Source organism: Toxoplasma gondii, chromosome VIIa (genome assembly GCF_000006565.2).
Source record: "Toxoplasma gondii ME49 chromosome VIIa, whole genome shotgun sequence".
NCBI classification, from domain to species: Eukaryota; Apicomplexa; class Conoidasida; order Eucoccidiorida; family Sarcocystidae; genus Toxoplasma; species Toxoplasma gondii.
In genome coordinates this window covers 2,169,629-2,189,186 of record NC_031474.1, presented here as the reverse complement: position 1 = coordinate 2,189,186, position 19,558 = coordinate 2,169,629, and the positions used below count along the sequence as shown (strand labels likewise).

Here is a 19,558-nt window from a genome sequence, read left to right as displayed (position 1 = left end):
AATGAGCAAACCCAGTAGCCACCACGACAGGCACACGCAGCACGTAGGCACAAACTCAAGCATATCGGGGGTTGGCAAGTCAGCGAGACACCCAAAAACCTAGCAGACAGACAAGGCTTTTCCGTGGAGAAATATGCAGAAAAAAGACAAAACGTCGACCGTTCAAGGCTGATGAAAGGCTATCGAGAGGTTGCAACGCGAAGAAAAAACATACCGTGTGAACGACAGGCTTGTCCCATTTTTGTGGCACGGAGGTCGAGACACGAAAACCAAGGGTAGACCAGTTTCTCTCTAGCGGAGTAATGTTTGGATCCAGGCCGGGGAGGGAGCGAAACAAGCTAATCGGATGATTTTGTGCACGGTATATTCGCAGGGGTCAGGCGAGGTTCGGGGTTAACGTAGAGTCAGCTTTGTACCTTACTCGTCTGCGATCCTGCAAATGCAAGAAAATCTTTCTCTATACGTGTCCCAGATTTCCTCTCGAAACGGAAAATTCCCAAGCACGATACAATTTGGAAAAGGGAGCCTAGCTGCAGCCTCAACTGGCAGCAACATCTGTTTCTTTATGATGAGGCTGCTGCTGATCCGTGGAAGTGACGACAGAGAATGGCACATTTCTGTTGACGGAGAGAAACAAGTAAAACACACAGGTTTTGCGTTCACAACATCCGTGAGTGCGCGGAAAGAGAAGTAGCCGCTTCACACACGCGCCAAAATCGTGCAAATGGAAAGTAAAGATCCAATGTTTAAGACCGCGATGCCTGACCTGTGACGGTCGTCCATGGTTCGACGGCTACGAAACGGACTTCATGAAACCTGTTGAAATGCCACAATATGTCAACATGATTCAGGCCACGGTTCATGCCTTATAATTGCCGTGTCACTGTGTGTGAACCAAATACGGAAATCCTGCACGAGGAAGCAGCCCAATCTCGAGGTGCAACACGGGGTTCAGGACCGGAGTCCGTTTTGTGTTTGATAGTAAAGCGAATCGTTTCAGCGCAGTTCACGCCCGAGAAACAATCTGTCCTTGGTAGAAGTGCCCACGATGAACTTTTTCCCACCATGTCAGTGGTATATTAAGTGCATGAAAAAAATTCAGAAACGGACGACCCCGCAATTCGGTAGCAATGGTCGAAAGCGGCAGTCAGAATCCATGGTTCACTCATTCTCAACCGAATTCGAAGATAGATACCGGGAGGAATAGAAGAGCTGCGACTATCATAGATGTTACAGAGCGTGTATCCGCAGTTTGTACCGGTTCTGAAAGCTCTTGAATGCCACATCTTACACTAGTATTTGGAGATACTGAGCACACAACAACCGGAGACTTATTCATCACAACGGTGGTGTACGGCATGAATCATGGGTGACCACGTTCCCGCCTCCGGCTTTTGCTTCTGTGCGTATCACTGGAGAACGCTAAAAGAAGCAGGCAGGATGAAACAGCCTTTAATCACTCCACAGAAAGAAAGCGGCATAGGCACGCAGGAGAGCAAAGGCAACGAAAATACAAACGACTGACACAGGCACTAGGAGTAAATGCCAACACAGAAAAAAAGCCACCTGACACCACACAGGAGTGGCAAGGTCAAGTAGAAGCACTGGAGGAAAAAACGCTAGGAACCCACAGGGGAAATGCAAAGTTCTGAGACGCACGTCTGTTACTACGTTCTGGTTGCTCCAGCACCGGGGCAAACGGAAGAGAAGACACACGAATCGTAATTCCATATGACGAAGCGAGTGCGAAAACAATGAAACAGATGCGACAAAGGCACACAACGGAGACAATATCGGTGTGCAAGTGTGCGAAGGACAAGAGCAGCATGGAGTAAAAGAGTTCCAAGGAAAACGGATACGACAACGATGCTTCGCCGCTGCTTCATTCTCCGTATGGTTGCCCCTCCTTGAGAAACACCGATTTCGTTCGTCCCACTATTTGTGTGTCTCGCATCTCTGGTCTAAACTTTGAGATCTTCGTCAAAGAAGTCGTCGTTTGCGCCGAGATTATTCATGAGCATCTTGGTCCTCATTTCTGCCGCCTTTTGGTGGAGCCGAGTCACCGACGCAAGACGTGAGTCGACGCCCCGGGCTCGACTGGGCCGGCCGCCTTGGTATGTCTCAAACCTCCTCACAACGAATTGGTCGTATTCTTCTTCAGTCCACACTTTGTTGCCTGCTGACACCCTCGTCGCTCTCTCCACCGAGCTCTTCGAGGCGCCTGCCTCGCCAGCGGCTCCCGTCGCCTTCGGGAGCGAGGGGCTGTCGCGACGGAAGACGGACGCCCGAGAAGGCGAAGGAGAAGAAATGGAATGTGACTGCTGAGCTGAGTGTGGCCACGGAGGAAGTCTGTCGTCTTCGTCCTCGCTGTCGTCGTCAAACAGGGCTGCCCGCATTTGCAGCGCGCGACTGGTGCCTGCACCTCGTGGTTTTCCACCTTGGTGCACCTGCCGCTCGGACTGTGTTGGAGCCACCGGATCGCAACACTGCTCTTGAGCTGCGTCTCCGCCTTCCTCAGAACAAAACGAGTCTTCGCGTTTTCTCTTCTGCCCAAGGGCGCCTTGCCTACGATCCTGATCGCTCTCTTTTCCTCGGGTCCCTGCTGAGCGTCTTCTGGGCTCTAAAAGGTGCCTGTCCGATCGGGAAGACGCTACACCATCTAATTCTTCACTAGGCTCACCCGTGCCTACTTCAGACTCACCCTCGTCAAAGAATGACCGGGGCGCTTCAATGCATGCCGTCCTTCCGTCTTCACTCCAGACAGCTCCCCTTAACAATCGGTCGACGAGCTGTTTCCTCCGACTCGCTGCCGCCTCTCGGTAACTCAGAGACTCGCGTTCGGGGCGCTTGCTTTCTTCGCGTTCCACTCGCATACGTCGAAGGCGCCTCCATCTGTCTCTACCTAAAGACGCCGATGCGGCTGATGAGGTATCGGCGCTCTGGCCCCTGGTGTCTTTCTCTCCATTCCTCTCCGCATACCTTCCACCTGCCTCAGTTGGCATCCGGGGTAGACCGTTATCTTCGTCTCGGATCCCTCGGACTCGGGCACCAGTCGCCTTCCGCTCAAACTGCATGCGGTACATTTGGCTCCACAACTGTTCGATGTCGTCTGTGTAGGCGTCCTTCTTGGACTTAGCAGACTCGCCTTCGGCTTCAGCGTCGCCCTCGCCTGGCCGCCTCTCGTTCTCACCTGCCTTCCGCTTCTTCTCGGCCTCTCTGTGGCGTATGTAACGCGCCTTGAAGGATGCCTTGCGACTAAAGGTTCGTTCCAGGTTTTGACGTTCCTTTTGAAGGAAATACAGCGACGACGCGAGCGGGAAATCATCGTCACTCACAAGGTTGCTGACCAGACAGAAGGGAGATCTGCGCTCTGTACCGTCCATGTGTGACGAAGGTCGCCTACCTGCAAGCATTTCACACAGGACGATGGGGACCGCAAGTCAAATGGTGTGATCCGCGAGCCTCAGGACGCGACAGCAGCAGAGCGAACCCAACAGAAAGGGGAGGTGTTGTACGAGGCAACAAGTCGACACTAGACTGGAGATAAATCCACCGAAGAGCTACATGCAACGCATTCTTGAGCTGCAAGTGTGGGCACCCCTGCAAAGGTTAACATGCGATGCCTCAGAATGCCACGCACTCTTAAGGCGTTTTACGGAGGCTGAATGATGCACCTATGACCAGCAAAGCAGAGATGGGCAAAACAGCATGACAGAAAATATGTGTTGAAACCGAGACGACTGCAGATAAAGAGAGCCGCTGCATTCACTGGAAAGAAAGCATAGAAGGACAAAATTCGAGACGGCGAAGACGAGGCGGCATGGTGGCAGTATGTACAGGGAGGGGGGGCAGACTGGGGCGATCACATGATGCGAAAGCCATTCGGGACTAGGCGAAACAAGACAATGTCGGCAGGGACGACGGCACTTGCGCCAAGGCATAGTATCAACGCGTTGACTCTCCACTGACACTGGAACCTGTTCAACGTTCTGTCGCGCCTTCGTGGCCAGCTGTTTGTTTCCTTCGTCCTTCCTCTTCGTCTCGCTCCTCCTGTACCATGTCATTCGTCTGCTGTTCACTCACAGGTCCGTCCAGCTCGGTGAATATAGGCCATCGCATCGGTCGGGAAGTCAAAGTTGATGACATGCTGGACCCCTTGCAGATCGAGTCCTCGACACGCAAGGTCCGTCGCGATCATGAGCGACGCCGGCAGCAGTTCCTCGATTCGCCCCTGCCCGCTTTGTCGCGCCCCGCCGCCGGACCCTTCAGCAGCGAACTGGTCCTCGCCGTCTTCCTCGCTTCCGCTGTCTCCTTGGAGGCTGTCGCCCCCAGAGGAAGCGGCGAGAAGCCGCGCGAGGGCGCGGCTCCGGTGTTTCATGGACATTTTTCGGTGGAAGCTGACGACGGGCCATCCGCGGTCCCGAAAGAAGTCGAAGAGGCGTATGCAGCGGTCGACGGAGTTCACGAAGACGACAGTTCGGTCTACAGGGAACGCGGCGAGGAGCGCGAGAAGGATGTCCACGCGGTGGTCCCAAGACACCTGTTGCCTCAGCTTTCGCTTCACGGTGGTGTCGGCCGAGGTCTCGGCTACGAGTCGCGACGCGAGAGCCACTGCCTCGTCACTGGGCTGGTTTCTTCGCTTCAAGTAAACGGGAAGGTTCCCGCCCAACAGCACGAACTCCTTCTTCCTGGCCTCCTCGAGAGCAGAACCAGTGATCAAGCCGCCTCTCACGCGCCGCGGCCGAGCTCGACCGCCGCCGCGGACCTCGCCTACGGCCTCCAAACCCCGCTGAAGGCTCCGGCCCTCGGCCGTACGCCATTGGCTCGAGGGTCTCGCATCCTCGTCATCTTCGCCGCCTTCATTGACTCGCCACGGCGGCTGTGCCAGAGACAGGAGCTCGGCGAGGCGCTCTGCGTTCAGGCGAATCCATAGCTGCTTCACCTCGTCACGCAGCTGGTGCCTCGAGCGCGGAGAAACCTCGAAGGCATTTCCGAACCGCTCAATCAACATGACTCCTGGACTGCAGGGACCCAGAGAAGCGAGCGTCGCGCCCGAGAAAACGACCTGGCAAGGCGGGAAGTCGGGGAGCTGCGAAAACAGTCGAATCATCCGTAAAACACACGGGTCCACACAGCGGCCGAAGGGGGAAAATGCTTGACAGTCGATTGCTGGTGACTGCTGAGATATACCTCCATCACAGAAACGATAGCCTCGCAGAAAAACAGCTCCCCACCGGGCTTGCTGAGAGATGTATCGAGAAGAATCAGAAGACGGGGGCGACCGGCTCGATCAGCCGACACGGCGAATGACAGGACGCGACCGCGGGGCACATTAAGAAAAACCTGTGATTTTCCAACAAGGAGAACAAACGAGAGTAAGAGAGATGGTACTGATTGTCTTAAGACAAACGTTATAGAGGCGGACAGCCCAACGAGAAGAGGCGAGAGGAGGTGCTGGCTGCAAGCAGAACGAAAACGTCGGTGGTTCCTGGAACGTACGGCGCGTTTTGCAGTGTGAGGAGCAGGAACGGGGACGCGAGGCCTGCAGTAGCCGAGGATGTCCATGAGAAGCGTTCGGGAGCCACGGGCTCGGAGAAGCTCGTCGGCTTCGTCCAAAATCAACATCGAAGGCTGTAGATTTTCCCCGCGAAACCGCTCGAGGTCTTCCAAAAACAGATGTGGCGTGGAGATGACTAGATCGACGGCGCCCCATCTGCACGCACAGGCCGGGAGGCGCGCGAGGGGTCAAACTAGAAGATACGCAGTAAGGCGCACCTCGCTGAAAGCGACAAGTAGACAAACAGGACCGGGACGCGGACCCAGACACCGAAACAAAGAAGAAAGAGCAAAAGACCGGAAGAACGCTTTAAACGGCAGACTGGAAAGGACAAGCTGGACGACCACATGTATGAGAAGAAACAAAAGGGCAAACAGATTAGGGGGGGAGTCGCGCAACGGGGTAACTAAGGACACAGTAACACAAAAACGTCGACTAAAATCAAGGGAAGAAGGAGACCGCCGCCCTTTATTTCTCCCCAAATAAAGCGCAAGGCTTCTCGCGCTCGCTTGCCACAAGGAACAAGTCCTACAAGAGCTATGGGTTTAAATCCTCCGCTCTGATATCACAGGCGAACTTGGCCTCGGTAATCCAATGCGATGAAGGTACGAAATACCATCAACGCAACTCGCAGTATACAAAACCGACGAAGGCGAGCAGTCGAGGAAGCGAACAGAGAAACCTGAATCGCATGACGAATAGCCAGGCTGTTCACTGTTCCTCGACCGCCCGCTCGCCGACTGGAGCTCGTGATTGGCCGAGACCCGACCGGACTGCAATTAAGTTTCCCTGCTTCTACCGCTCGGTGACTCTCTTGCGACCCCGAAGCACGGCGCCCGGAGAAGAAGCAAACGGAGACGCTGCTGCGTCCTCATCCCTCGGCGACGGGCAAGCCTCACTCACCTGATGCGTGGCTTGTGAAGGACAGGGAGGCTGCAGACTTCAAATGGATGCTCGTCATCATCGCTTTCTTCCTCAAGTGCTTCGCAGCTCCTGCTGTCCGCATCCGCCTCCAACGGCGCCGTTGGTCTGTTGCTTTCAGCGGCGGCGCCGTCGCCATGAAGCGCTTGACTCCGCCACGACTCGCGTACCCCGGAACGTTCACTTCCACGGACGTGAACCTCGTGGATGTTTTTGATCTTCTTCTCGCTGAAAGGTCGCGTCTCGGTCACGACCATCCCGTCGGCTGTCATTCGCGGCTTCCTTAGAACCTGGCCCTTCCAAACCGCAGACTCGTCACCACCTCCATTGCCTTCTTCTCCTCGGACCCTGCGCCCTTCGTCTGTCTCTGCTCTTTCTAGAGCCGCGTCGCCCCTCTCACCCATCCCCGCGCTCGCCCACGGCTCCTCTCGCCTTGCGCCGCCTTCTCTCGTCCTCCCGTTCCGCTCAGGCCTCGCCCTTGCCTCCGGTCCGACGTCGCGGCCCCTGTCTCCCCGGTCACCTGTCTCAGCTTCGTTCGCCTCAGCTCCGTCGCGGGCGTCTCGCGCCAGCTTCTCGCCGTCGGGCCGCCTCCGAAAGGTCCGGCGCAGCTCGCGCAGGTCGCGGGCTTCTTCGTCTCTCGCACCAGCTGTGCGCTCCTTCACGTTTCGCTCTACGCCACTGAGGCACTGGATCTGCAGGCGACCGAGAACGTCCAGCCGCCGAAGCGTGTGGAGCGCGTCGATGACCATGTCGTGGGTGGGGAGGAGAAGGACGGCGGGGCGCAGAGCCCCGAGCGGATTGGGGCTGTCGGGTGAGATGCCCACAGCCTGCAGGGCGTCGCCGTAGGCAGACGACAAGTCGGCAGAATTCGCTTCATGCGAGGCAGACGAAGGCGAGCGAGGAATGGGCGCACGAAGTGATTCCCAGACCTGCGGCGCGGGAGACAGAGCCGCATGCCTGGCGATAACTTCCTCCTGGCATCGGAGGAGCTGATCTTGAAGCATGCGTCCTACGGACTTTGGCTTCACTCGGGATGATTCCCGGCTTTCCCTATGTGCTCTCTCTCCACTGCTGGAGTCGCAGCCGTTGGCCTCTTCCTCGAAGGGGACAGGCGAAGACGCCGTGTTTCCCCGGGCCTGTCGCGCTTCGCCCTGGCCAGGCTGCTCGTCTCCGGCAAGTACCTGCGTCCCCGATGAAGGCCCTACGCCGACTTGCGCAAGCAACAAGATGTCGTGCAGCTTGTAGACTTTGTTCACAAACGGCAGAAGATACGCGAGCGTCTTCCCCGTTCCAGTGCGGTCTACGACTACACAGTCGCGCCCCTTGTCGATGAGGAGGAACGCGCTGATCTGCGTCGCTGTCGGCGTCTCGACCCCCAGCTGCTTCAGCCGCTCCACCAACACCGGATGGAGGTCGAGAGACGCAAACGACGGAAACCTCGCCTCCAGAGACTGGCCCGCGGAGCTACACCAGGCAAGGCTCGGCTCTGAAGAAGCCGGCGAAGCCGGCAGAGCAGACGCCACAGAAGAAGCGTGTGAAGGAGGCACTGATGAGGAGGGCGGCAAAGGAAACGAATCCAAAGCAGTCGGAGGCTTGAAGGCTGTACCGAGACCCAAGGCCTCCGATTCCGAAAAATCCGCTTCCGTAGGAGGACGGAGAACAAACGTCGGAGAAGAATCCGACACACAAGAGGAAGGGGACGGAGACGAAGGAGAGGAAGGAGAGGAAGAAGAGACAGAAATAGAGGAAGAGGAAGTGGGGTGACTTGGCCGAGACACGGATGTCATATCAGGGTCAGGCGGCCGGGGTGGTACGGAGAAGCCTAAGCCGCGATGGGTTCCAGCGAAGCCTCCAAAGTATCCCCCAATGTCACGTCTCTCTCCTCCGTGTTCTGCGTCTCGGGGGCTGCCCCGCGTCTCCTTTGTCGCCATTCCCCGAGCGGCCTCCCGGAGACCGTGAGAGAGAGAGACCGCGCCGAAGCCACCAGCGAGAAGCAGAGTCCTGCAAGCCGGAGATTGAAAGGAGACAGCCGAGGAGACAAGAGACAGCGGCGAGCGGAAGGGGCGCAGCGTCGGAAGTACTGACGGGGGCGACGGTCGAGGATGGAGGCGCGGCGGCATCCAGCAAGGCGGCGCGACGTGAGAGGAGAGACCAGTGAAAGAAGGAGAAAGATGCGGGCGGCGTGACGAAGAACGGAGATACGTGGAAGGAGAAGTCGACGGCCGGAGAAAGAGACAAACGTGACGCAAAAAAGGGAGAGAAGTCAAGGAAGAAGACGAAGACGAGGGAGAAGCGGCAGACGAGGGCGAAGAGGCAGAAGAGAGGGAGGAGACGTATCTTGGAGAAGACGGCGGAGAGACACCAAGGAGGAGAACAGCGGGAGGCTGATGCAGAGAAGGGATCGAAACTTGGGCTGCCCTGACTGTTCTCTTTCGTGTTGCCAGCAACAGCTGGTGTGGCATCCGACATTGCATGCACAAGCCGCGAAAGAAGGCCCTGGGATCCGAAGCTCGAGGATAAGAAAAAAGAGAAGACCGGTGAGAAATGGGTACTTGGGGGGCCGCTGAGGACGCGGGGGGGGCCAGAGTAGAGGGAGACACGCGAGAAGCGTCAGAACAAGAGAGAGAAGGAGAAATGAAGAAAGAACTACACTGCCTCTGGATTCCCATCACCGCTATCTTTTTCGGATTCGCGTCACCGCCGCCTTGCTTCCCAGACGGCGTGACGGAAAGCTCCGCTGCCGCCATTTTGCCGAGGACACCGCGTGTGGTGCTTAGAGAAGCTCGGAAGAAAGACAGACACACATTGCTCTTTCCACCGAACTCCACAGCGTCTCTGTTTTGCGAAGGAAGTCGTTCACGAGATACAAAAGATAAAAGTCAATGGAGGAAGAGGGGACACAGCTTCAAGAAATCTTGGATCTTGCAGGAGGTTTTTACCGCGACCTCTGGACTCAAAAACAAGCAGCACTGGGGGAGAGCCGAATGGTACACGCACCTTGAAAAACTGACGGGGAAAACCGCTCTCGACTTCTTCGTCGTTCTGGCTAGAAAAAATCCGAAGGCGTCCCCGGCCTCGACATGTCCTCCCATGCAGAGGTCACTCGAGGCCCAGAACTGAAAAACCTTTGAAGCCTGCGCAATACCGTAATGGCACCCGCGACTCGCCCTAGGTTTTAGAGCTTTCGCTCGAAGAATTTCCTTCTTGCAAGCGTTCAACAAGGCCATTTCCACCCAATCCCAGGTGATTTTGCCGAGTTTTAATCCCTTTCGCCTCGCGTTGCCCCGACGCTCGAATCCGAGACCGCTCTCGTTCTAGGCGGCCCCTCACAATGGGACGTTGAACGCAAGGCGAAGCAAGAAATTGCACACGCTGAGGCTCCCACACTCGCTCCTTGAAAAGACAACAAACCAGCAGGAAAGGAAAGACAAAAATGAAGAGGGGCAGAAACTTCTTCTCAGGTCTCTATGTGGAACTTTCTTTGCCAAATCTGCATGCAACGAGCTGCCGTCCAGCGCGTGCGCAAATCGCATTCCGAGAGAGACGCCGTGACTGAAGCATGTGGAGGCCTCTCGATCGGCGAATCGACCTTTCTTTCAGCGGCAAAAATGGCCGCTTCGGTTTTCTTTTCTCTGTAGTTCAATGAACGGATGCCAATGTCTCTCGGGGTGTCTCCAGAGCTCGTTTGAAACAATTTTCCCAGTCCTTTCCCCAGACAGATGCCAGGCAGACAGCGTCTGACTTCATGAGTTGACGCGATCAACATCAAAAGATAACAGAGAAAACAGAACAATCTCTTCAGGAGAAGTCTTCGTTTTCGACGAAGTGTTGTCTTCCTTGGTGCCCCTTCAATGTCTGTGGCCTGCATCTTTGTTCCTCTCTTTCGCCTTCGTTCCCTCTTCCAAGAAGTGGAATTTCGAAAGTTTCTGCATGCACCGGACTCTCCCCTCGGCGGGCCCCTGCGTTTCCTGCTTTCCACTCGCCTCCTTCTCCTCGATGCCACTCATCTCTCCCTCTCGTTTCTTTCTCCTAGGGCGTTCTCGGCTTCTCGTCTATCGCTTACCCCCGCTTTCACGTTCTTCCTTTCCAAGACCGTCCTGTCACGTTCGCGCTCAAGACTCACGGGGAACAGCCGTTCTCTCTCCTTTTTTGGCCGCAGCACAGAGTCGCCAGAGCGTTTGTTCGTCGCATCGGAATGGCTCTCAACCGGTCTTCTCCCTCTCCTTCTGTCGAGGGCGCGGTGAGACACCTCATGCGCGCGCTGCAGCAGCATGAAGCCGCTGCTGAGGAGCTGAAGACGCAACTTGACCAGCACGAGGTAGGCGCAGAGAAGAAAGAGCGAACAAAAGGAGGAAGAAAAGAAAAACGAGGGAACACGACGACGTAGAGGAGCTGTGGAAGGAGCGGAGAAGAGGAGATGGTCGAGACTATGGTCGCGATACAGGCGGAGGAAAAAACGAGGTTGGGCGAACATCCCGTGTAGTATCGTCTGTTTGTTTAACTCTCCCTGGAGGTAGACATGCCAACTGCACTGTCTTAAAGGACAGACAAGAAAGAGGCGAAGCGAAGAAGGGGATACGACTGGGCTGAGGAAGGCAGCATTCTCCTAGGGTCCGCGCGTGGACTCGAGACCGTGTACAGAACTGTGTGGCTGCTACGCCTCTGTGTTGGCGAATACGAAGAACAAGCGGAACCATTTTTAGCTTTGCAGAACTCGGTACGATCTCTTGAAGCTCTGAATCTCTAGGTGCCCCGGTGCCCGCGTTATTTCCGGTGGACAGCACAACATCTTTGTGTCTGTTTTTCGAATGGCCTTTTTCTCCCCGTTCAGGCCGCCTCGTCTCTCCTATCTCACTACCTTTCTCCGTGCTTCCACGTTGGACCTCGCGATGTCGCCCCGGGTGCTCCACCCTCCTCTCCGCCGTCATGTTCTTCGCCCTGTTCTCCCATTGACTCAGCAGCCGCTGCCGTCTCTGCGTCTCCCTGTCCCCGCATTTTCATCCCTCTCACGACCGAGGCTCTGCTTCCAGGCTGCCTCCTGCCGTCGGCCGCCCCGCCGCTTCTGCATTTGGGCGGAGACTACCTCGCGACCTTCCGTCTAGGCCATGCGTCTTGCTCTTCCACGCGAGCGCTCTCTTCTGCTTCTGCGTCACCTCCTTCAGCCGGGAGAAGCCAAGAGGCGCAGACGGGGAAGTGTAGAGAGAGCAGCGAGTGCGGGGCGTTGGGGCTCTTGAGCCGCCGAGAAGCGCTCTTGCGGGAACAGGAGAAAGTCGTGGACGACAAAGTCAAGAAGCTGCGCGCGCAGCTCCAGATTGGCCAAGAAGAGCGCGTGCGAAGCGGCGCAGGCGCAGCAGCGTTCTCGGGTGGACCTGCTGTCGGGAAGCCGGGAGCGAGTTCCGCGGCATCCGCAGGCGAAGAGCGCGAGCAGGCCGGAAAGAAAGGACAGGCTCACTTCACCAAAGATGGTTTCGTGGAGATCGTGGAGGAGTACACGAGCGACGAAGAGGAGCCGGGGAAAGAAGAACAAAGGCAGAGGCCGGTTGTGGCCGAGAGCGTCGACTCCCAGGAACTAGGCAGCGGCGAGTCGACTGCTGTCCGTCGTCTCTCGCTTTCACCCTCACCAGAGCGAGGCCCAGGTCCCGCGATGAGCGTTTCAGAGGGAAACGAATTTGATGCGTATTCCAGAGCCTCGGTCAGCCTCGCGAGAAGCACCGAAGGCGCCGGCAGGGGAGGTGAGAACAGACCGACAAACGCAGGACATCCTGTCGGTTCGTCGCCAGGCGGCAAACCGGAGCCGCCTTTGGATGCTGCAGCGGAAAGGAGCAGACGCGGATCGACCTCGGCAGGCACAGAGAAGTTGTCGCCTTCTCCCGCTTGTCCGTCAACTTCCTCGCTGTCAGCGTCTGGTGGTGGATTCGGCGCCGAGAGAGGCGACGGCGAAAAGGCTCGTTCTGCGTGCTCGTGGTCTCCCGCAGTGGCAGAACGCATTGTGGAGCGGAGCGCCAGAGACGAGCGGGGAGACGCACCGGAGGCGGGACGCTTGCATGCGCAAGTGAAGAACGAGAGCAGCGTGAAAAGAGGAGACGACAGGAGTCCGGGATGCAGTCCGAGAGCAGAGAACACGAAACCAGAAGACGCACAACCGACCAAGAAAGTCTCGCTTTTCAAAGCTCTGAGGCAGCATCCACAGTGCTAGAGAGACGAACCAGTGAACAAACAGAGGCGGAAAGGGGATTAAAACAGAGGATAAAAATACCACGGCAGAGGTCCAGTGTTACGGTCGTAGACGCAAGAGCGACAGCATGGATGGAACTTCAAATTGTGAATGTGATAACTGTTTTGCATGCATTCATCTTAATGATCCAGAGAGTGCACCGCGCCGCGAATCCCCACGAAGTGCAGGTGCTCGTCTCAAACCTCGTTCTGCACTTTGTAACTATTTGTCAAGGACTGCATTGAAGCGAGGTTGTGTCTCGGAACTTAAAAACATGCACATACACCAAAAGCACGCAACTACATATATATATATATATATATATATGCACGCATTCGTGTGTGCGTAGAGACTGGTGCTAAATGTCGACTCTTTCTCTGCTAGGAACTTTGGCTACAGGGGAAGATACCCTTTGAGTGTGTTTGCGCTACTGGATTTTTGATCTGGTGAATCGTTTTTTCGGTGTAACTACGAAACGCGGTGTTTTAACCATTCTCGCGGCTAAAGATGGCGTACCGCGAAACCTAAAGCTTTTTGCCCGCGCAAGTATCTCGTATCACGCGTTCTTCTTCGCGGCAGTCATCACCTTATGCCTTGCTAGCACGTTTGAACTCGACTCCGGTAACTCAGGACCGTGAATATGTAGCATCAATCCAATTCGTGGGTCGACGAGGGAACTGTGTTTCAGAGTCACGAGGCATTCAGTCACGTAAAATTCGTGTAACCGCGGATGTTTTTCCGGTCTTAAGAACGGCCCCTGCATGTGGTGCAACAGAGCTCCAGAATGGGCTCCCCCCTGTCTCTCCAATTAGCGCGTTTCTCCTGTTGGCAAACTCTAAAGAAACTAATAGATCCAGACGCAGAGTAACGAGAGTCGGTTGAACCCGAGAGAGTTACTCAAGAATCTCCGTGTTGCGGCGACGCTTCGCTCGAACCACTTTCCCTTGCATGAAGTCTCTGGAGTCGAACTGCAAGCGACAATAGCGAAAAAAGCATCCACGAACTGCACGATCCGATACGCGTCGCACTACACTTCAAGAGTGCCCTTCTTCGATCGTGAGTGGAGGCCCGCGACATCGAAAAGTGTCAAGCGAAGAGAAGGTGAACGTGTTCTCTTCAGGGAATTCCGGGTCGTCCCCCGCCACCAAGATACAGAATATGGCAGGAGCCCGCTTCGATGTCACTCATGCGGTTTTGTCTAAACTGGCGAAATACGGAAGAATGCTTCGAGGCCCCACAGGAGGGAATCCGCGATCCGAAGAACGCCACGAAAGAGATCTTTGGTGTGGCTAGTTCTGTCAGTGGTAATCTGCGTCATTTGCTTGTTCGCGCTGAGAACTCAGCCCTTTTGTGAAAACAGTTGCTCTCTGTTGTTTTCCACTCATTTAGCGTCTTTGACCGTATAGTGAAGTCTTCTGCTTCCTTTGGGCGCGCGAAGCGCATCAGCGCCTCCGAGGTTCAGGAGTGCGTGTCACTAGACGGTGCAAGCTTTCCTGTTTCGGCTGTCTGGCACTCAGACGGAATTCAAGATACGTGGAACAGTATACTGCGACAGAAAGAGAGTGATGGTGCGCATAGGCATGGAGAAGAAAAAAGTGCATGTGCAAGGAGACAGAATGCACGCATCTGTTGAAAGAGAGATACGGAAATACTTAAAGGGAGAAAATGTATGCATACATATATTGACAGAGATACTATGCACGTATCTTGACAGAACACGCCTAACTACACTTTTGTATCTCTATATACATGGAAGGTATGCACATGGAAGAAATGTGAGCGGAGCATGTGAGCATTCATGAAGAAGCTGATGCTGGGAGTGGTCTCAAAGACCGCCGGGGGCAGTGGCGTCAAACGAGACCGTGTTTTCAACTTGTTGAAAAGCTACCGTCGCCTGTGTGTCGATTTTGGGAAAAGCGTGAGAAGGTCTAAGACCTCCCTCTCTGTCCGATCTTACCAGCCGTCCTCCATCTTTTTCGTCCAAAAAATATGTGCATGACAAGATAATATACACATTTACTGGGGTTGGGTAACAGAAAGTGGGAAGAATTCTTTGACCCAGTCTTTTCTCTGTCTTGTTTCGTCGAGGCAACGACGTGCATGCGTTCCCCCCAGCTGCTGGGCGGCGAGGCACCGGAAACAGGCAGGTATTCTTCGCATGGCTTCTTCCTCACCTTGTAGTTTGAGGGGAATCTTTGAGGGGGAAATTCATTCTGAAATCAAAGGTAGAGAAGCGACATTTTCAGGGGAAATCCCGCGTTTATTCCCCGCGGTTCTCGCGTCTCTCCCAGGACAACGGGAGCGCGAGAAAAAGTGCCGAAAGGGGCTTGTGAAAAGCAGAGGAACAAAACATTTCGGAGAACTTGTGCTTTTTATCTTCGGACGCGTTGGCCAGAAGAGAGAAGCCAAGCGTCTTTGCCACTCTTGCCCCCACCCTCTCTTCGTGGACTCGTCCGAAGATAAAAAAAAAACACAAACCGGTTCTGCGGCACTTCCATCTTTCCCTTTCTTACTCTTTTTCTTCCTTTGCTTCTTTGCTCTTGCCTTCGTTTCTTTTCTTTCGCTCTCTCCTGTCTCTTTTCTCTTCCTCCTCCGCTTCGTCGCGCTTTGGGCTTTTCCTGTGCACCGCACGCGGTGTGTTTCGACTCTGTTTTCTCGGGTCTTCCTTCGTGTTTTCCTTCTTTTCTCGTCGATTTCTTCTGTTTCTCTCCAATATGGCGAGAAACGCAGAGAGGGCGAACGCAGTGCTGAACAAATGGCTGGCGGTCAAGGATGCTGTCGTCAAGGGCGCCGCTTCTCGCGAGAGGCGACCCAGAGACGTCAACTCCTGCCAGGACCTGAAGCAGGCGGAAAAATGGTAAAGGAATTTATGGGGAACAGAGAAGAGCAGAAGAACGCAGTTGGTTATGTTCAGAGTAAAACGGAGAGTTCTCCACGTTTTAGCTGGAGGCCGATCTCAGCTGTTCAGACTGTATCGACAAGCAGCCACATACGAATACGTCCTCACATCTGAAGCTCCAAGTATACTTACATTCCAACGGGTATCTCGGGATGTCAGTGTTTAACTTTATACAAATATATGTATGTATATATGTAGATAGATAGTTATAGATACATATATATATATATATATATATATATATATATGTAGATAGATAGTTATAGATACATATATATATATATATATATATATATATGTAGATAAATAAGGTAGATAGATATGCATGCATGTACATCGATGTACAGAAATGTATGTCTCTGTACGTGGCGTGTTCGGCCTTGTCGGACGTTGAGAGTGCGGTCGAGTGGCAGAGGTTTTCCGGTTTTTTTCCTTTGCTGGTTTTGCAGGCGAAGCGAGGTCATGCGTGAGATCGGGAAGCTGATCACGCAGGTCCAGGACGCGAGTCTGGGAGAGCATCGAATCCGCGACTTGAACGATGACATCAATCGAATGATTCGCGTCAAAAAAGCCTGGGAGTTCCGAATCAAAGAGGTATATGCAGAACGACACTCTGCTAAGACGAGAATTCTTGGAACTCTCCCTCTCTCTGCTCCTCGCTGTGCGTATCTCTTTACCTCTCTGGATATGCTTCTCTCTTCGTCGCCACGCGTTTCTCTCTCTTCGGCTTTGGTCGTTCTTCGTCCTCTGTGTTTCTGTCTCTCCCTCCCTCGCTTTCTCTCCCCTTCATTCTCGTTCTGCTTCCCAAGCGTTTCTTCTTTCAACTGCGTCACGGCGCCCTGCCTTTCGTCTCACGACTTTAGTTTTCTCGGTTTCTCGCCGTTGATAAGCCCACTCTCTGGCCTGCAGTGACTCTCTCGCCCGGCCCTCGGTTTCGTCCTTCTGTCCGTGAGATTCGTTGCGCTGGCCCCCGAAGCCTCGACTTGTTTGTTGTCGCTCTTCCTCGCGGTTCCTCTTTGTCTCGACCCCATTCTCAACAAAAGGGCACAGTCCAGTCCTGAAAGGTGGCATGAAACATGCGCGAAATCGAAACCTTTGATTCTTGCTCTCTCGCTCGTTCTTTTTTTCAGCTCGGCGGCCCAGACTACTCGGCCTCCGCAACGGCTCTGGAGGCCATGAGCAAAATGAGCGCTGCCGGCGCCGATGGGTACATGTACTTTGGCGCCGCGAAGGAGCTAAAGGTGAGAGTGAGCGTCATGCAGGCTTCCCGTTTCACCTCTGGTTCCTCCTCGTCGTATGTAGATGAACGTGTATCACCTGCATATATATTTAAGTAATCCTCTCCCTCAGCGTGAGGAGATTGTTTCTCGTCCTCCTCCCCTCATTTCCTTCTTCTCCGTGTTCTGTACCTGCGTCTCCTGCTTCTCGTTTCTTTCCTGCTGTTTTGCCTTCTCGTTCTCCTTATGTCCCTTCCTCATTCCTTGAGTAGGGCGCTGAAGGAGTGTCAACTGTTGCATGTAGGTTGATAATTAAGGCCTTGTCTTTGTGTTTTGGAAGCCGAACGCATGCCTGTTCGAAGAGGCGTTCGCTTCAAGCGGCAGTTCTCTTCCTCGAATAAGAGCTGTGCATCCATTCCGCATGGTTCCGCGAAGACGAGTGTGTTTTGGGTTGGATTTTTAGGGTGTGAGAGAGTTGCTGGAACGCGAGGCGTCGGAGCAGCAGAAGCCTCGCAAAACGCGTGCAATGCTATTCAAAAACATCACACCAGATTACTACGGGTGGCGAGATGAGGTAGGTGCCGTACTTCAGGAAAATCAGAACGGAAACCGTGTCTTGCACAGTTGTACACAACGAGCCGATGCGGGTGGTGAATCGGCCGTGAAAGGTCGCGAGAGAAAGATGGAGCAGCCTGTGTGTGACACCTGTAGAAGACTGCTGCGGTTCATCGTGTTTAGTTCCTCATTCCCCTGCTCGGCAAGGTGCGTGCGTTTTTTGTCTGCGCATTGATGAATATCGCATGTTCTTTCTTTCGCTTCCTCCGTGAAGACTTTGTTTCCGTTTTTGCCCCCTAAGAAGGAGTCAAGTCGGATCTGGAAAGAACGCGGAGACAGCAGGCGACTGACTCATTTCCGTGCGCACCCCCGGCAGGCCCGGACCCTCTTCATTTCGAATCTTTTAAGGATAACTCAACAACCTGGGGCGTGGGTTTCCAATGCAACGCGCCTCGCTTCCTGCGTTTTCCTCTTTCCTCTTTCTCAGGAAGACGGGGAGATTCTCTTGGCAGAGAAAGTGCGAGAAGAAGAGCTTCGACAAGAGGCCCTTGGCGCATCACGCGGGAGCAAGCGAGTCCGATCGGCGCCCTTGGCAGGGGATGCAGATTCTGACAGCGACGAAGAATCCAAGAGAAGAAAGCGAGACCAGGATGCGTCTTCCCAACCTTCTGGAGGCGTACGTGCATCGAAGGAGCTGCACAAAAAACTTCGCGAGCGAGTGTCGTCCAGAATCTCCACACCTATGAATGCACGCATGTCTTTGCAGTCAGTGTTCGTTTCCTTTGTCGTCTGCTTGTATACCTACGAACCTAGATCTGTGTGTATTCGATGAACTCAAAATACATATATGTATATATATATTAATGGAGAGCTACGAATGTCCGGAGGGATGAATGTTTGTTAACACCATGTAAAGAAGTGTACACCCTTCAGGGCAGCCTTCACGATGCGGACCGTGGAGGGACGAACTAGTCTTTTTTTCGACGGCTTGTCTCTGTAGATGCTGGTATTTGTGAAGGATGAAGGGCCTTTGCATGGCGTCTAGGCGACGTTTCTCGATCGATGGAGGCGGAGCAGTCGTGTGTTTCGTCTCGGATGTGATTGGTTTTTAGGTTCCCGAGTTCCAGTCCTACGTCGACGTCCCGAGCGCGGAAACCATCGCGCGTCTGCTCGTCGAGCGGAAGAAGCAGCTGCTTCTAGAGAAATACGTGTCTACGCAACAAAGAGAAAAGGAAAAGGTAATCTTCTTTCACTTGACGCATTCGCCACCACACTCGCACTATGGGCACGGTATAGTCGCATTGATAAATTGTGTGACGGTGTCAGAGTTTCAAGTGTCCGTGCCGAAAGCAAGCACATACGTACCAATCAGAACAACATACATGTCTATTTGTACACTTTGATGTTCGCGCACGCATCTGCGTCGAGCTTATGAAGTTGAAGGAGTGGAAGACAGAGCAAGCATCAAAACGGCTGTGGAGTTGAAACGTCTCGGTTTTCTGTGCCCGTTTCCTATTGCAGGAGTCTCGGGCGCTTGCCTCACAGTCAACCTGAAGGCTGAGCCTGGATGTTGTAAGGAGACGAAAACTGGCAGAAACGAAGGAACAAGTGCAAGAAGGACAAGAGGTTGCAGTGCTGGATTCCCGAAGACGAAAGACTCCTCTGATGTCGTCCGCGTTTCCCCTGCCTTTCGTCTTCTTCCACCTGCAGCGCATCGCGCTCTGCTAAACTGTCCTTTTTGTCCTCTCAGTGCCTGTGTGCTTGCACCCTGCAGGGGGGAGGGGGAAAGGGGGCAAGCGCATCGCTCCTCTTATTCTTTGTTGTTTGTCCTCGTTCTTTGTCTGCATTTTTCGTCTATCGAAGGCTGTCTCTCCTGGCCATTCTTTGCGTTCGTTGCACTTGTATTTTGCGTCTATCTTGCCCCAGAAAAGACAAACTTTTCAAGTGTTTCCGGTCTTGGCAGCGATTCGCGCGGCGGTAGGGGCCTGTAACCCGTGTCGGGCATACTACAACGGAAAGTCAGAATCATATCGTTACGAGACGACCTCCCCAGTTTGTCAAAAGAGCCTGTCTGCTTTCGCATGGCCCTTGCCATTTCGGGTGCACAAAACACGGGTATACTCCGAAAAATGGTGTCGCACACTATCACGAGAGAAGCCGTTCCGGGGCTGTCCGTTGCCTTAGAACTCGAAGAC

At 54.2% G+C, this 19,558-nt stretch overlaps 3 protein-coding genes across 3 annotated transcripts; 2 read left to right on the top strand and 1 right to left on the bottom strand.

The window, feature by feature from the left end:
• Positions 1-1,161: 1,161 nt before the first annotated feature.
• Positions 1,162-9,225, bottom strand: TGME49_203840 (DEAD/DEAH box helicase domain-containing protein; the record flags this gene model as incomplete). The annotated part of the gene is made up of 4 exons (XM_002367625.2): positions 1,162-3,403; positions 4,084-5,089; positions 5,500-5,713; positions 6,461-9,225. The coding sequence occupies 4 exons, from the start codon at positions 9,223-9,225 to the stop codon at positions 1,962-1,964; spliced, it is 5,427 nt and encodes a 1,808-aa protein (XP_002367666.2). The 3' UTR covers positions 1,162-1,961.
• An 890-nt stretch (positions 9,226-10,115) lies between these two features.
• TGME49_203860 (hypothetical protein) lies at positions 10,116-13,487 on the top strand. Its single transcript, XM_002367627.2, has 2 exons — positions 10,116-10,796; positions 11,310-13,487. The coding sequence occupies exons 1-2, from the start codon at positions 10,674-10,676 to the stop codon at positions 12,672-12,674; spliced, it is 1,488 nt and encodes a 495-aa protein (XP_002367668.1). The 5' UTR covers positions 10,116-10,673; the 3' UTR covers positions 12,675-13,487.
• A 1,335-nt stretch (positions 13,488-14,822) lies between these two features.
• Positions 14,823-19,530, top strand: TGME49_203870 (RAB43, member RAS oncogene family protein). Its single transcript, XM_002367628.2, has 7 exons — positions 14,823-15,549; positions 16,041-16,185; positions 16,722-16,832; positions 17,272-17,382; positions 17,851-18,039; positions 18,476-18,601; positions 18,885-19,530. Exons 1-7 carry the CDS (start codon positions 15,407-15,409, stop codon positions 18,915-18,917), a joined length of 858 nt encoding a protein of 285 aa, XP_002367669.1. The 5' UTR covers positions 14,823-15,406; the 3' UTR covers positions 18,918-19,530.
• The last annotated feature ends 28 nt before the right edge of the window (positions 19,531-19,558 follow it).

Coding starts and splice junctions, on each gene's coding strand:
- TGME49_203860 (XM_002367627.2), top strand. CDS start 10,674: ATGGCTCTCAACCGGTCTTCTCCCTCTCCTTCTGTCGAGGGCGCGGTG. Junction 10,797..11,309: donor CGCAACTTGACCAGCACGAG/GTAGGCGCAGAG, acceptor CTCCCCGTTCAG/GCCGCCTCGTCTCTCCTATC.
- TGME49_203870 (XM_002367628.2), top strand. CDS start 15,407: ATGGCGAGAAACGCAGAGAGGGCGAACGCAGTGCTGAACAAATGGCTG. Junction 15,550..16,040: donor CTGAAGCAGGCGGAAAAATG/GTAAAGGAATTT, acceptor CTGGTTTTGCAG/GCGAAGCGAGGTCATGCGTG. Junction 18,040..18,475: donor CTTCCCAACCTTCTGGAGGC/GTACGTGCATCG, acceptor ATTGGTTTTTAG/GTTCCCGAGTTCCAGTCCTA.